This window comes from Triticum aestivum, chromosome 6A (assembly GCF_018294505.1).
Source record: "Triticum aestivum cultivar Chinese Spring chromosome 6A, IWGSC CS RefSeq v2.1, whole genome shotgun sequence".
In the NCBI taxonomy this organism is placed as follows: domain Eukaryota; kingdom Viridiplantae; phylum Streptophyta; class Magnoliopsida; order Poales; family Poaceae; genus Triticum; species Triticum aestivum.
Genome location: NC_057809.1, coordinates 366,547,758 through 366,564,518, shown reverse-complemented (window position 1 = coordinate 366,564,518; position 16,761 = coordinate 366,547,758). Strand labels below are relative to the sequence as shown.

Here is a 16,761-nt window from a genome sequence, read left to right as displayed (position 1 = left end):
CTGGGACCGCAGCCGGCTTGGGACTAGCGGGCGCGAATCCAGCGGGAGCAGGCGGCGATGCGGGCCGACGCCGTATGTTGGAGATGGCGAGGCAGAGGAGCGAAAACAGGCGTGTGAAGCCGGGCGGCAGGCGCGGAGCGCGTGCGAGGCGGCGCGGCAGGGGAGCGGCGAGCCGGCCACGGGGCGAGCGGGATCCGACCGGACCCGCCGCAGTCGGCACGGGGGCGGCGGATGCACGGCAGTCGGCCGTGGCGACGCGGGCGGATGTGTGCGGGAGGCCAGCGTGGCGGGGCGGGATCGGACGGCCGGGCTCGGCGGGCGATACAGAGCCGGGCGCGAACAGCAGTGGAGGCGCAATCGCGGGCGGTCGGCGCAGCCCGGCGGAGGCGGAGCGCAGCCATGCCAGGGCGTCGTGCTGGAGGAAGCAGCGCGGGCGTGTGTGCAGATGGGAGCAGCATATGAGCTAGCGGCCAACACACTCGTGTCTAGATGATGTTTGTCTTGCTAGTGTATGACTGTTGTCTGACACGTATCTGGCTAGTAGTATCTGGGATATGGTTTTGGTGGTGCATGGCCATGGTACAGAAAGCGTACGAGGCATGTATAACCAGTGTATGGCTAACGTTTGACCACGGTTTGACTTGCATTTAGCTAGCTTGTATGGATGATATATGGAGTGGCCAACGCGCGTTTCGACCGGAGCAAGGCACAACGCGGAGGGGAGTAAGACGCGAGCGACGCGGCACGGCGCGCGCATGGATGCGGCCGGCCGAAGCGAGGAACCGCGCGCGCGGATGAACAGCCGGCATCGCAACGGTGGTGATGACGAAGGCGGCGAGGCCGACGACGAGGACGCGCTGTCCCGGGTGGCCGCTCCGGGGGCGGGTCGAAGTCAAGCCTCCGAGCGTTACCGGAGAGACGGCGCGACGCCGCGGCGGTGATGGCGAAGATGGTCCCGCCCGGACTGCAAAACCAGCGGCACGGTGGGCGCCAAATGCCGTGGTATTCTCACGGGGGTGCGAGACGACATATGCCACAAGGTGGCTTTGTGTGAGGGCAAGACTGCTGCCGGAATATCCAGGGACGGGTTTGCGAGTAGCACGCGCTAGTTTACCCAGGTTCGGGGCTCTCCGGAGAGATAACACCCCTACTCCTGCATGTCTGAGTATATGTGGTATATCTGTAGTACAGAGTGCTCCTGGAGCTGTATCTAGATGAGTGCTATATGCTACTATCCTCATGTATGTATCTGTGGCCGGGATGAGCAAGCATGCTCTAGTGGCCGAATGAGTGTGTGCTCATACGTGTGTGAGGATGGATGGATGGCTAGCTATATATAGTGTGTAGTGGGCATGAGACATGGCGTTGGTTGTAAGCTACCCAAGCTACCTTGGGTAGCTTACAAGCCAAGCCATGTACGGGGCATGGTGCATGTCATGCTTGTCCCTTGGGCACTTTATAGAATAGTGCCAATAGTGCCAAGGGGACAGGTACACTGTAGATAATGGCGTCGCGGTACAGCTGTCTCATTCGCGGTATGGCCGTCCTGTCGGGGTCTTGTCGGTGTCGGGTTGGGCTACAGTCGGCAGCCGGCTGGTTGGCGCAGTCGGCAGCCGGCCAGGCAGAGCAGTCGGACGGGGAGCCGAAAGAAGCGGCCGGGCAGTCGGACTAAGGGGCTTTGCTAGCCCCGATGTCTTGATTTATTGTCTCGCCGTCTTCGGGGTATTCGTGTCCAATTACTCCGATATTAAGGGTACAACAACATGGCATGTTTGCCTTTAAGGGTACAACAACAATATGAAAATCATAAGTTAACGTTGACAACTTTGCATTACTGAAGACGACGAGGTCGTTTGTAGGTTGTATTGCCACCATAAGTTGATTCATAGTGTGTGCCCATGCCACACTTGCCACATCGAACCTTCTTAGGGGGTTTCTTTGGTTCATCATTTAGCGGACAAGACACCTTATAGTGTCCATGCTCATTGCATATACTACATCTGCGTCTAGCAGGAGTTTTTCCGCCGGAGCTTGGAACTTTGGACTGACGAGATGCAGTAGCAGTTGCACTAGCGAAACGGGCTGCAAGAGGTGTAGTTGATGCAGATGCCATCAAGCGAGTTGTCCGAGCTTCTGAAGTTTCCACGGGCACGGGATCCTCGTCGAACCGGTCCTGCCCATCATCCCCGGAACCATCAAAGCAAGACTCTGGTACATAGTTATCTTCAGAGCTGGAACCGTCATTCTGATCTGGTAGTTTCAAGCACTCACAATCTTCAGTAAAATGATCTTCTGATCCGCAAACAGAGCATGCATCCTTAGATTTTTCCACCACACGCTCAACTACCGACTTCATTCTCTTTGATTTGGGGCGGCCACGCGATGGTCTCTTCTCTGGATACAGAGCTATAACATGATCAGCAGGTTGAACATCACTAAAGTTGGGCACATTGGGATTTTGTGATGCAGCCTTGCTGTTCCCAATCTTTGTACTTGGCTGACTAGTCTCAGATTTGGAAGCAGCCGTGGCTTTCAGCTCTTTCTCAAGCGAGAGCAACTTCTGGACTGCGTGATTGAAAAGCGACACTGATAGGTTACCTTCCTTCACCACCTGCAGTGCACACACGTACAAAATATTGTGCCTGAAAGTTTTGGAAACCCCAATGTCCGAGTCTCTCTGATAATTCTTGATATGATCAGGTAAAATGTCCCGGGCATCTCTAGTCCACCGCTTCATCACATAATGAGTCGGAAGGCGAAGAACACCAACATGAATCATTACCTAGCGAAATTCAATAATTAATAAGGAAAAACAAAACGAGGTACAATATGAATATATGTACTTACTCTCAGAGCGTGCCGGCAGAGAAGCCCCATGTGCTCATACATGGCACACCCACAGTTGTAAGTGTTGCTTTCTCGATCAACCATAACCACATAGCTTACTTTGCACCAGTGTGCACGGCTATCTGAATCAACATGTTGCACGACAACGCGGCCATCCACATTCTGACCTTTCATGACGTAACTGCCTGCCTCATACAACTCAGCAGAAAATAACTTGAACACAGCACGAGTATAGACCTTGGAGGCGTGACGCTCGATGGGCACATTGCTATGCAACACCTTACCATCCTACAGACCAAAATGCATTCAGTAAGCTAAGCACGCAATTTTTATTGCTAGTCAGATAACTTATGAATGTAATTATTTACTGTACTGTCAAGAAGAAAGAAGAAAACCTTTTTTGTATGTGCCATTTCAAAGTCCTCTTCTTCGCAACGAGAGGCTATTAGTTCGTTATACTGCATCACAAATCTGTTGAGCGGTGCTGATAGCGATACATAAGTTTTAAGAACGTTAATCATGCACTCATTCCGTTGTGTGCTTGACATTTTGGCACAAAAGTTAGAGCTAAGATATGGCTTGGCCCATTTATCCCTGCAGTGAAACACATCCTGCATGTACCTGTTATCTTGTAGTCCCTAACTAGAAACCAGAAACTGCCATCCAAATTCAAACTCCTCGACAGTCATCATCTCGTTGGTTAGATAGTTGAAATCTATGCTGAATGGTGTACCTTTCTTGTACAAGGTCCCAAGTTTCTCCTTGATGTTTTTCATCACGTGCCGTTTGCACCAACGGTGAGCAGTAGAAGGCATAACACCAGCAATTGCACGCTCCATCTGCAAGCATTGATCTGCAAAAATTTCTAATAAGAGATTTTGCACTGACATGTATGAGCATATTGAACATATAGATGCGTGAAGCTAGCCATTTAAAAAAATATACCTGTGAGAATAGTTTTTGGTGTTTTACCGCCGTTGGCACCAAGGAAGGTTGCAAAAGCCCACTTGAATGACTCTACAGTCTCCTCTCGCAAAACAACACAATCGAAAAGAGTAGACTGATAATGGTTGTTGGCACCTACAAAAAGCCCAACAGGCATCTCATATAAATTGCTCTTGTAGGTTGTGTCAAATGTCAAAACATCACCAAACAACTAGTAATCAGCACGGCTCTTCGAGTGGCACCACAAGAGACCAGACACTCCTTTCTATGTCGGTCTTAACTGAATAGAAAAAATCAGGGTTCTGGGATTGCATTGTTGCAAAAAGCTCAAGCATCTTGGCGATGTCGTCCTGGCTAGCTTCATGTGCAATTGATGCGCAAAGATTTTTCAGACACCTCTTGCCGAATGAGACTTCTTCAGCACGCCCATGGATGTCAGCCATGACCCCAAACACCTTGTTAACTTGCACATTGTTTGAACGAATATGTTTGCTGAGATATCTCATCGAAGAATCAATTGCATCATGACATTTCCAGACTTTTTTCACACCAACCATTTCTGCCAGCTCATGGTTGTGAGTCAAAACAACTCGAGAGAAAAACCAGCCATCATTGGATGTCCTCTTCACTCGAACCATTGCTGGGCATTTGGTCCGCGCAGACCTGGTGTTTCCTATGTTGCTCCGCCCCTAGACAAACAAGTAACAACTAATTTTAATATCAAATAATTAGTCGAGCTCGCTAGTTGATCACACTAGAAAAAAAGTTATAACTCGAATGGCACAACAAGGATACCTCGCACGAGCAGAGGAAATCCTGATTAGTCTTGTATCCAGTTTTCTTTATCTCGTACTTGTTGTCGTGTTTAATAGCGAAACCCATCTCCCAGGAGTATGTGTTGTAGAACTGATAGGCTTCTTGTTCAGTTGAAAATATCATCCCTTCAGCGGGCTCAAAGACGATGCGTGAACCTCACTCAGCGGCTTTATCGAAAGCTCTCCTGATGTAGTTAGAGCCATCTTCTTCAGGTTCTAGGCTATGACTTTCCCCGGCCCGACCCCTGAACAAGCATCTGGACATTTTTGTCAAACAGTTTATGATAAAAAAATAATTTTTTGGCAGATTAAACACCTTTGGCGTCGCTGGTAGCCCTCTGAACAGCCATCTTCAGCACGCTGCTCGCAACCACTGTTTGTCGGATGTGGCACAGTGAATGGAGCAGAGGAGCAACAGCTGAAAGCAGCTTCAAGATCGATGGCACGAACGTCCCTACTGTTTTATGCGGATTTTTCAGGTGATGTCAAGAAAGTTTTCCACGAAAGATTAGTTAAAATCTATGAACATTTTTGTTTACCTTTCGTTAGCGCAGTATGGATCTGAGCTGGACCCTTCGTCATGCTGTGTGGCAGCAGATGTCATCGGTCATGGAAGAGCAGATCGTTTCGACGGCCGGCCGTCCATCCCCGGCGTGAGATCGTAGGGAGGTTGTGTCTCACGGGCCCTTGACAATATTTAGCGTGGTGTCAACGCAGTTTCGTAGGAAATTTTGATGAGTTGTTAACTGCTACGTCTTGAGTTTGTGTTGGTTTTTCTCGAAGAGGAAGGGATGATGCAGCAGAGTAGCGTAAGTATTTCCCACAGTTTTTGAGAATCAATGTATCAATCCAGTAGGAGCCCACGCTCAAGTCCCTCGTACCTGCACAAAGTGATAGCTACTCGCAATCAACGCGATTAGGGGTTGTCAAGCCCTTCACGGTCACTTACGAGAGTAAGATCTGATAGATATAATATTTTTGGTATTTTTGATATAAAGATGCAAAGTAAAAAGTAAAGGCTAAGTAAAAAAGCAAAGCAAGATTAAAGTAATGGAGATTGATATGATGAGAATAGACCCAGGGGCCATAGGTTTCACTAGTGACTTCTCTCAAGAGCATAAGTATTCTACGGTGGGTGAACAAATTACTGTTGAGTAATTGACAGAATTGAACATAGTTATGAGAATATCTAGGCATGATCATGTATATAGGCATCACGTCCGTGACAAGTAGATCGAAACGATTTTGCATCTACTACTATTACTCCACTCATCGATCGCTATCCAGCATGCATCTAGAGTATTAAGTTAAAAACAGAGTAACGCCTTAAGCAAGATGACATGATGTCGAGAGATAAATTTATGCAATATGAAATAAACCCCATCTTGTTATCCTCGATGGCAACGATATAATACGTGCCTTGCTGCCCCTTCTGTCACTGGGTAAGGACACCGCAAGATCAAACCCAAAGCTAAGCACTTCTCCCATGGCAAGAACTACCAATCTAGTTGGCCAAACCAAACGGATAATTCGAAGAGACTTGTAAAGATAATCAATCATATATAAAAAAATTCAGAGAAGATTCAAATATTATTCATAGATAGACTTGATCATAAAACCACAATTCATCGGTCTCAACAAACACACCGCAAAAAGAAGATTATATCGAATAAATCTCCACAAGAGAAGGGGAGAACTTTGTATTGAGATTCAAAGAGAGAGAAGAAGCCATCTAGCTACTAACTATGGACCCGAAGGTCTGAGATAAACTACTCACACTTCATCGGAGAGGCTATGATGATGTAGAAGTCCTCCGTGATGACGGCCCTCTTTCGACGGAGCTCCGGAACAGGCCCCAAGATGGGATCTCGTGGATACAAAATAAGCAACAAAGTATCATAAGGAAACTTACTATCAACGGCGGAGTCCTTCGAGGTAGGAAGGTCACCACAAGTTTCCGAGATGACACCGGAGTTCAAGTTCGAGGCCATTGCTAAGAGCGGCTGCACTCCGTGAGCCCGTGTGGCGTTCAACCACCCAGCAATAATGAGATGGGATAGACCAAAATGGAATGGGGGAATCCTGCCTTTTCAAATCTCTGTCTGTCAAACTTCGACGTATTGTATAAACAGATGGCCGCATTGAACGATGGTAACAGTTTGTCGTTTCTGCTATCCACGCTTCGAAAGATTGAGTCTGACCTTCCTACTTGTGAAAACCGATCACGAGACCCTGTATTTGACCCTGCTGGTTCTCAGCTCTGACACAACAGAGGCCCTGTTTGGATCCATGGGTTAGAGTTAGTTTGGGTTAGTTTGGACTCAACTAACCCAAAAGTATCCAAAAAGGAGGGTTAGTTTGGGTTAGATGCATCTAACTCATCCAAAAAATCTAACCCACCCAATAGGTGCTTATTCGGGTTAGTTCTTCTCGGGGCCATTAAAAAACACATTTTTCTCTCGCTCTTTCTGCAGCATATCCATCCCACTTCCTCGAAGCTTCTCGTCCTCTCCCTCCCTCCCTCTCACACCGCCCATGAAGGCGCCTCGCCGTATCCGTGCTCCATCTAACCCTGCCATCCAAACACCTCTTTGGTTAGAGTTAGTTCAGGGTTAGTTCAGGGTTAGTTCAGGGTTAGAATTTAACTCTAACCTCTAACTGAGTTAGAGTATCCAAACAGGGCCAGAGCTAGCTCCACAAAAAACATAAGCTGTCAGAACTAGCTGTCATGCAACTTCGCTAGCTACGAGAAACTAGTTCAGAGCACTAGCTGATGTGAAACAACGCTAACTCCAATCGAAAACACACCGAACTGCAACATGCCATTTTTTAAATTAGATTAGCAACTATAAATAGCCCAAGTTCGCAAGGATAGAACAAGCTCTACGAACCGGCTTTTCGATTAATTTTTTTAGGAAGGCTTTTTGATTAGATTAGCATCTGACCGAGGACATGGTGAACTGGGCTTGAAGAAGAGAGAGTCCAAGAGAGAAGGGCGGGATTGGGGTTGTGTGTTAGGTGCTCTCTATGAAAATGATGTCATAGGCTTTTTTAGGCCTTGTAGAGCCCCCGTGACCCCTCCGACGCGCACCAAGCCAACTAGAATAAAACAAACCGACCATGACAGCAACGGCATGCGGAGCATTTTCACAGATTTCTTTAAAAGTGAAAAAATGCACAATCATGGTTCAGTTAAAAAAATATCAATTGGTATGAAATTGTTTGACTGGTATGAATTCTTTGACCAATACATATTGCGTCTACACGTACAAAAGAATAACAACAACCCTATTTGACACTAATTCTATGCCATGTTCATTTTTTAATTCTATGCCATGTTCATTTTTATGAAATTTTTAAGGACTCGAGCTCATCCATTATAGACTTGTTTTTATACAATGCAAATTGTAGGCCTTGACCCAAGAAAGTATTTTGAACATTTCAAGAAACCAGCATAAACTCGTAAGACATGGGTACATAGTTTTCCAAGCACCGACATGTGCACATAGTTTTTTTATGTATAAGGGTGTAGGCAGTGCAACGTCCACAGTATAGAAAAGGTTCCCGTTCACATGTAAGAAGGTGCCTTTACGCGGTATGCATGGTTCTGACAATATAAAATAGAGGTTTCCAAAGAACCGGTGTGCCACCCTCCCGGAACAGGATTAATTTTTGGACCTGTGTCAGGCTTGCAGCGATGGCTTTTTATCGCTCACACTCATCAATGTCCTCTGATACAACATGGTGGTCACCATGAAGAACTGTCAAATATACAACTAGAATTGAAATAATATTTCCAAAGAATCGGCGTGCCACCACCCCGGAATCGGATCAATTTTTGGATGTGTGTCGGGCTAGCACCGATGGCTTTTAATCGTTCACACTCGTCGAAGTCGTCCGATACAACGTGATGGTCATCATGAAGAACTGTCAAATACACTATTGGAACCGAAATAGTATTTCCAAAGAACCGGTATGCGACCCTCCCAGAACCGAATCAATGTTTGGTTGTGTGTCGGGCTAGAGGTGATGGTTTTTATAGCTCACACTCGTCGAAGTCGTCTAATACAACAAGGTGGTCACCATGAAAAGCTGTGAAATATACAATTGGGGACTATTTTTTGCATGTGTGTGGGCCTAGCGGCGATGGCCTTTTATTGCTCACATTCATTGAAGCCGTCCGATGCAACATTGTGGTCACCATGAAGAACTGTCAAATATACAATTGGAACCGAAATAATATTTCCAAAGAACCGGTATGCCACCCTCCCGGAACCGAATCAATCTTTGGTTGTGTGTCAGGCTAGAGGTGATGGTTTTTATAGCTCACACTCTTCGAAGTTGTCTGATACAACATGGTGGTCACCATGAAAAGCCGTCAAATATACAATTAGGGACTAATTTTTGCATGTGTGTCGGCCTAGCGGCGATGGCCTTTTATCGCTCACACTCGTCGAAGTCATCTGATACAACATGGTGTTCATCATAGAGAACTGTGAAACATACAATTGGAACCGAAATAGTATTTCCAAAGAATTGACGTGTCACCCTCCCAGTACCGGACTAATTTTTGCATGTGTGTCGGCCTAGCGGCGATGGCCTTCTATCGTTCACACTCATCGAAGCCGTCCGATGCTACATGGTAGTCACCACGAAGAACCGTCAAATATACACTTGGAACCGAAATAGTCTTTCCAAAGAACCGACGTGCCACCCTCTTAACCGAATAAATGTTTGGTTGTGTGTCCGCCTAGCGGTGTGGCCTTTTATCGCTCACACTCATCGAAGTCGTCCGATGCTACATGATGGTAACCATGTAGAACTGTCAAATATACAATTGGAACCGAAATAGTATTTCCAAAGAACTGGCATGCCACTCTCTCGGAATCGAATCACTATTTTGTTGTGTGTCGGGCTAGTGGTGATGTTTTTTTATAGCTCACACTTGTCAAAGTTGTTTGGTACAACACGACGGTCACCATAAAGAACTATGAAACATACAACTGGACCCGAAATAGTACTTCCAAAGCACCGACGTGCCACCCTCTCGGTACCGAATTAATTTTTGCATGTGTGTCGGCGTAGCGGCGATGGCCTTTTATCGTTCACACTCATCGAAACCGTACGATGCAACATGGTGGTCACCATGAAAAACTATCAAATATATAATTGGAACCGAAATAGTATTTCGAAAGAATCAGCGTGCCACCCTCCTGGTATGGAACTAATTTTTTGCGCGTGTGTCGGCCTAGCGGCAATGGCCTTTTATTGTTCACACTCACCGTAGCCGTCCGATGCAACATGGTGGTCATTATGAAGAACTGTCAAATATACAATTGGAACCGGAATAGTACTTCCAAAGAACCGGCGTGCCACCCTCTCGAAACCGAATATATGTTTGGTTGTATGTCGGGCTAGCGGTGATGGCTTTTTATAGCTCACACTCGTCGAAGTCGTTCGATACAACATGGTGGTCACCATGAAGAACTATGAAATATACAATTAGAACCGAAATAATATTTCCAACGAACTGACGTGCCACCCTCTTGGAACCGGATCAATTTTTGAATGTGTGTCGGTCTAGCGGCGATGACCTTTTATCACCCACACTCGTCGAAGCCGTCCGATGCAACATGATGGTCAGCACGAAGAACTATTAATTATATAACTGGAACGGAAATAGTATTCGAAAGAATTGGCATGCCACCTTCCCAAAACTGGATCAATTTTTGGATGTATGTCGGGGTAGCGGCGATGGCCTGATACCGCTCACACTCGTCGTAGCCATTCAAATCTATTCCCTCTGACCCTACTTATCATTTTCTGCACTTCAAATCTATTCTAGAAGAACTGTTAGAAACTAAAGTGATGCCAAATTGTATCGTATTTAATTAGACGAGAAAGACCCGTTAGCAGGGACAGAGCCAAGATTTAAACAAAGACGGGGTGAAGACGTCAGTAATAAAAGTCTAATAAAAGAATGTGTATATACATTGCATTCTTATGGTATATAAAAAACTGTATTGTAATGTAATAGAAGAATTGCAATTTATAATACAAAATGAAAGTACGGACTATGACTCTAAAAACATGAAAGGTCTCAATAATTTGTTCAAAACTAAAGTAGGCGTGTCTATCATATCTTCTTAATGTTTAATTTTCTGTAGTTTAGACTTTTACACATACCCTTCTCATTGCCTTGATGCCAATGCCGCTCATGCCGCTCATGTGGGTCATGCGGCCTTGCAGTTGGAGCCTTCCATCGATGCTTGTGTTCAAATTACACCCCTTATTTGATTGTATAAATATTTATATCTGGATTTCTTCATTGTTTTATACGTACAATACATGCTGATTTTTTCTAAACCTCGTCACCGGTTGCTTCGAGACTTGGTGAGAAGCACATGGGTTGGCTCGTGGGTGAAGCACGAGTCATAGAGATTTCACCTTCATAGGAGGATCTTCTACAAGCAGTAGGATGCCAAAATAATGTTTGGCAGAGGGGCATATAAGAGACCACATAACTTCTTGGTATAGAAATAATTGTAGATCACATAGAGACGCATGGCCGGTCATGGGCTCGTGGCACCCTCATCCTTGCCACACGTGAGCCTCCACCGACGAAAATTCACTTCCCCACGCACAGAACGAGATGGGCATCCAGCCTTGTGCACTACTACTGCCTCAACTCTCCCCAAATTCTTCCATGTGAGGTCAAGAGGCTCCATGTCAACTCTCCTGCTAGATGCAGCCGGGCCCGACTCTGTTCGAAGATGGATTTTAGCACCGCCACCAGCACTGCATCGAGCTCAATTCCCCCGCTCCCTCTCTCTCTCCAGTCCACCACCGTCCCTCACCAAATCATGAGGCTAGCCGACGAGCGCACTCCCGCGTCAAAATCCATGGTGGATCCACAACAAGCGGAGCAGAGGCAAAACGGCGAGCAGGTGGGTGGCCAGTACGTCAAGCGATGGCGACCACCACCGCCACGGTGGATGGCTTCTGCTGGATTTGGCCACCATGGCAACATTATCCTCTTCTACGAGTGCCTCATGGGCATGTTTGCCTCCAACGAGCAGAGGACGGCCATGAGATGAGGGCTGCAGGCGCCCCTCTCCCAGTGGGCTAATGCTCTGGAATTTTTTTTGCATGTTGCGGATGTGAGAGGCTGGTTTGGTGCTTTGATTCGGTGGTTGCCAATCTTTTCTGTGCTAATTAGTGGTTTTTCGGTGCAAGTTTGTGCATGGGTTAGCGCTAAGTTTTGTTTCATAGTTTTGTACGAATTTACAGTTAGAGTTTGTGTTTACTTGTCTCAAACTTCCTATCATGGATCAATGAACATATTTTGAAGAACTTTGATGGGATGGAAATCCGTATGTAATTTAGATTTATTCTGAAGAACTTGTTGTATATCAGCGAGAACCGTCGACGAAAATATGAAGAAGTTCCTTGGGCTGTATATTGAATAGACTTTCTACAAATGTGAACTTTTTCTGGACCGTAGTGTTGGCTATGGTGGGTTATAGAGCAGACACGGGAATAACATTGCTTGGTGTACCGATCACACTTTCAAAGCGGTAAAACGGAAACAGCGAAACATGAAACGGGATCTAGCCAGAGAGAAAAACAATCTGGAACCTTTTGATGAGCTTGCATGTGACAGCCGCATGGGGACATCCATCGGGCCTAGTAATTGGCAGGTTTGGTTCAGAACTTTACCTGAGTGTGGCAGACCATGGTCAGTCAGAATAAGGGAGGAAAATGAAGCAAAGAGAGAGAAAAAGGAACCGTTGGGAAGGAAAGGTTCGGATCTTGATGTACCTACCTACGGTTCTGATAGTTGTGGTCTCATGTACCTACCTACGGTTCTGATAGTTGTGGTCTCGGTACGTTCGGATAGCGAATCTCATTCCCCCGTCTCTCTCTCTCTCTCTCTCTATATATATATATATATATATGGCTTTTCCCACGAATCATTCTTGTTAGTCATGTTTTATATGATGTTAGTGTAATCTAAAAATGTTTTTAGCAACTAAATACCCATTTTAAATAAGAATCTCGCTCGTTGGCGGATTTTGCTCTCGGGTTGTGATGAAATTGCATTTTTTTGCAATTTTACTGCCTGAGTTGTTCGACCTGAACTTCTTCGAGTGTTAGGTTGAACTTCCGCCAACACTGTCTAAATGGGGCTTGCGATATACCGTTGGAAAGCTATGGACACTAGTATCATGACCCAAATTAAATTTTTGGCAAAATGTAAGCGGTTCAAGAGCAGTTTTGAAAACCATTTTTTCTTCATACAAAAAACGTGAATCATATTTTCGATCGCATTTTTAAACCGTTTAGTGGAATAAAGCAAATAATATGGTGTTGGAAAGCTGCTGCAAAACCGCTCCTTCCACATGGTGAAAGTTTTTCTAATTCCCTACGGTTAAAGAGTAATTTGAAAAATCGTAAAATTTCGCAAATCGAACAGCCGAGTTTGTATTTTTGATGTCATTTCTAAACGGCTAATCCAATTGAGGCAAATGATATGGCGTTGGAAAGCTTATGAAAATGCGCTATTTTTTAAGTAGATTTTTTTTTCTAATTTAAACGGTTTAAGAGTAATTTTGAAAACGGTATAAGGTTCACCGAGTTTGTATTTTCGATCTATTTTTTAACCGTATGTCCGAATGCAGAAAATGATATGGCGTTGGAAAGCTTGAGGAAAAGCGAAACTTTTTAGTATATATTGTTTCTCCTAATTCTTTACTGTTTTAAGTCAATTTTGAAAATGGCTAAAAACGTATTTTCGCCGTAATTTCTACAAACTTCATCGGAATGGAGCAAATAATATACCTTCGAAAAGCTAAGAATAATGCGAAACTTTTTCATGTTGATGGTTTTCTGTGATTCCTAGCCGTTTTCAAGTAATTTCGAAAATGGCGAGATCATTCGTTCCGCCTTTATCACGAAACAGATTCTTCGAAAATGCACCACATGAAGAACCTGAACTTTTTGGCATGTCTATTTGAACTTTACTCTATTTTTCACGTGCTTTTTTTGCTCGTAGGTCTCCATCCATTGCTCGTAACTCTTCATCCACTCACCGGAATTGAGCAAGTAATATACCGGTGGAAAGCTGATGTAAACACGCAACTTTCCTGTGTTGATCATTTTTTCATACTTGCGATGATTTAAAAGTTTTTCATCTGAAATTAATTCACTATTGTAGTCAAACTTCCTGCTGTTTTCACATTGAACTTTTGTGACGTATTTTCGTTTGTAATTCTCATCCATTCGTCCGTGTTACACAAATGCTATTCCTTTTGTACAAACCACTCTCACAATAATTTTTTTTAACTTTCTCCTACAGAGAACTTGAACTTATAACAACAAAACTTTTAGACTTGGCTTTTTTATTCTTTTTAATACAAAATGCACACCATGTAGTACGTGAACTTCTGGCAGTTATCAATCTGAACTTCTCTGTGAACTTCTGGCAGTTATCAATCTGAACTTCTCGGTTACGTGAAAATATCTGAGTTTTTTTATAAATATTAATCTGAATTTCTTAATCCTTTTTTATGAATTTTGAAGCGCTCTATTTTTGAAAGTTGAACTTCTTGTTATTTCATTTTTGAACTTCTTGTTTCCACTCTTTAGTAACGTGGAAGATCTGAGTTTTCTATAATCATCAAACTTCTCCATCTTTTTAATATGGACTTCCTGGTTTTTTCTTAATACTTTTTATGAAATTTTGAAGCATTCTATTTTTAAAAGTTGAACTTCTTATTATTTAATTTTTGAACTTCTTATTTCCATTGTTTAATAATGAGGAAAAACTGAGTTTCTGTAATCATCAAAATTCTCCATTTTTTTAAATTGGACTTCATGGTTTTATTTCTTTTAGTAACGAAAAAAATCCTACTTTTTGATAGACATCGAGCTACTCCGTTTTTAAATTTTAACTTCTAGATTTATTTTAAGAGAAAAAGCTTTATTATAAAATTGTTTGAGATGGTTTTTTAATGACCTTCTTTGGGTTTGTAACAAGCATTGAACCAGTTGCACCACACCAATGACATTAAAACTCAGATTTTACTGACGATTTTAAAAGTTTTTCATCTGAAATTTATTCAGTGTAGTAGTTGAACTTCCTGTTGTTTTCACGTTGAACTTCTGTGATATATTTTTGTTTGTAATTTTCTCATCCATTCGTCAGTATTACACCAATGATATTCCTTTTGAACAAACCTCTCTCACAATAATTTTTTTAATTTATCCGACCGAGGACTTGAACTCACACAAATGATATTCCAGCCGTTTTTAAGTAAATTAGAAAATGACGAGATCATGATTTCTGCCTTCATCGTGAAAGGAAATGCATTGCGTGAAGTACTTGAACTTCTGTGACAGTTCTGTTCAAACTTCACTCGGTTTTTTGACGTGATGTTTTTTGCAATGCATGAAGTAGTTGAACATCTGGGTCAATCTGTTTGAACTTCACTCTGTTTCACTTTATTGTATTTTTCTTATACGAAACACACACCATGCAGTATGTGAGCTTTTGATTGCTATCACTTTGAACTTCCCTCTGGTTTGAGAGAATTATTTTAAAACACAAAAAACAACATCATTTTTATGTATTTTGAACTTCGGTCTTGCTCTTGCACCATAACGGCTGCTAGGTCGTCCGAGACAGGGGGAGCACGAGGTACCGCCAGTGCAAGGGGTCGCACACCGCAATCTCCTGGATGAAAGCCAGGGTTGTGCGGTGCCAATTTTTGTGGTGCTGGCTATGGGTTCCCTAGACGAGGACGCGACCATTGAGACTGTCTTGGGCGACCTAGTGTTGGGCGTGGGTGGGAAGGAAGGAGACGGAGAAGTTGGTGGTGAGAGCGATGGCCCTGGCTGCCGACGCGAAGGGGTGAGGCGGGTCGGCCGTGTAAAAGCCTTTGCCTGTATTGAGGAGGCCGAGGAGGGGCAGGGCGCGGCGCTTGCGGTACTGCCAGAGGGAGGAGCGGTCGACGATGATTCGGCGAAACACGATGCAGGTGACAGACGTGCAGAGGATGTTGGCTGGATCAGGAATGCAGCGGAAGATGTCCAGCAGGAGCTCGTCGTGGATCGGCGGCGAGGCAGTTTCCCGAGGATCATGCCGTCGCGGCAGCAGACGGCTTGCTCCACGCGGATCTGCGGGTCCTCTGACGCGCCGCCGACCATCGCGCCGCAGTTGGAACTGTAGCTAGTATGGTGGGAGCGATGAGTGTGGGGATTTGGGGGGAAAAGAAGGGAGCGCTTGTAGATGCAATCCCATTAGTTTTGTTAAGCAGCAATTCCGTCAGTTTGGAGGGTCCTCATTCAAATGTGCCAATGGAGGAGCTGTTGGGTGAGATTAAAAAAAGAACTACACAATTTTTTATTTTAGGCAAAAAGAAGTACATCGTTGATCTACATTCTAGCACAACCATACTCTCCACAAGTACATACACACAAACTGAACAAGACTAGTGCTTGTCTCCAACTTACAAAATCTAAACTGTTAGTACGAGAGGATTCTACCTTAACATTTATATGAGATGATTCTACCTTAACATTTACCTCTGAACTTCTCTAATTTTTTAATTTAAACTTCCTAGTTTTATTCTTAGAAAAAAATGATTTTTATGCAAACATCGTACAATTTTTTTAAAATTGAACTTCATAATTTTGCATAGAAACAAAAAGAATTTGAGTTTTGTATACATCGAACTACTCCATTTTTTGGTTTGAAATTCTTGATTTTCTTTTTAAAATTGAATTGCTCCAAAAGAAATGCCAAAACGACGCTACCCCTTTAGCAATGAAAAAAATCAGTATTTTCTTAGATATCAAACGGCTCCATTTTTTCATTTTTTGAACCTCTTTGTGTATTTTTAGAAATGGCAAAAATTAGAGTTTTTTTAGTAAATGTCGAATTTCTTTGTTATTTCGAACTGAACTTCTTTTTTTATTCGTTAGTAATGAAAAAAATTCATGTTTTTGTAATAAATATCGAACTATTCCATTTTTTGAAACTGAACTTCTTGATTTATTATTTAGTAAGGAGGAAAATCTGGGTTTTCATATACATTGAACTTTTCTATTTTTTAAAATTAAACTTCTTGGTTTTTTCAATTTGGACTTCTTC

General features: G+C 43.8%; 1 protein-coding gene across 4 annotated transcripts; it reads right to left on the bottom strand.

Annotated features, from left to right (window-relative positions):
- Nucleotides 1–1,703: 1,703 nt before the first annotated feature.
- On the bottom strand, nucleotides 1,704–5,580 carry LOC123127563 (protein FAR1-RELATED SEQUENCE 5). Of its 4 annotated transcripts, none has more exons than XM_044547310.1 (7): nucleotides 5,147–5,580; nucleotides 4,924–5,064; nucleotides 4,588–4,864; nucleotides 3,793–4,481; nucleotides 3,243–3,700; nucleotides 2,848–3,135; nucleotides 1,704–2,782 (listed from the first exon to the last, which is right to left on the bottom strand). In XM_044547310.1, exons 5-7 carry the CDS (start codon nucleotides 3,462–3,464, stop codon nucleotides 1,832–1,834), a joined length of 1,461 nt encoding a protein of 486 aa, XP_044403245.1. In that variant the 5' UTR covers nucleotides 3,465–3,700; nucleotides 3,793–4,481; nucleotides 4,588–4,864; nucleotides 4,924–5,064; nucleotides 5,147–5,580; the 3' UTR covers nucleotides 1,704–1,831. The 4 variants fall into 4 exon arrangements, with proteins under 4 accessions (XP_044403245.1, XP_044403244.1, XP_044403243.1 ...); XM_044547309.1 differs by having other exon boundaries at nucleotides 4,588–4,852; XM_044547308.1 differs by having other exon boundaries at nucleotides 4,924–5,580.
- Between the last annotated feature and the right edge of the window lie 11,181 nt (nucleotides 5,581–16,761).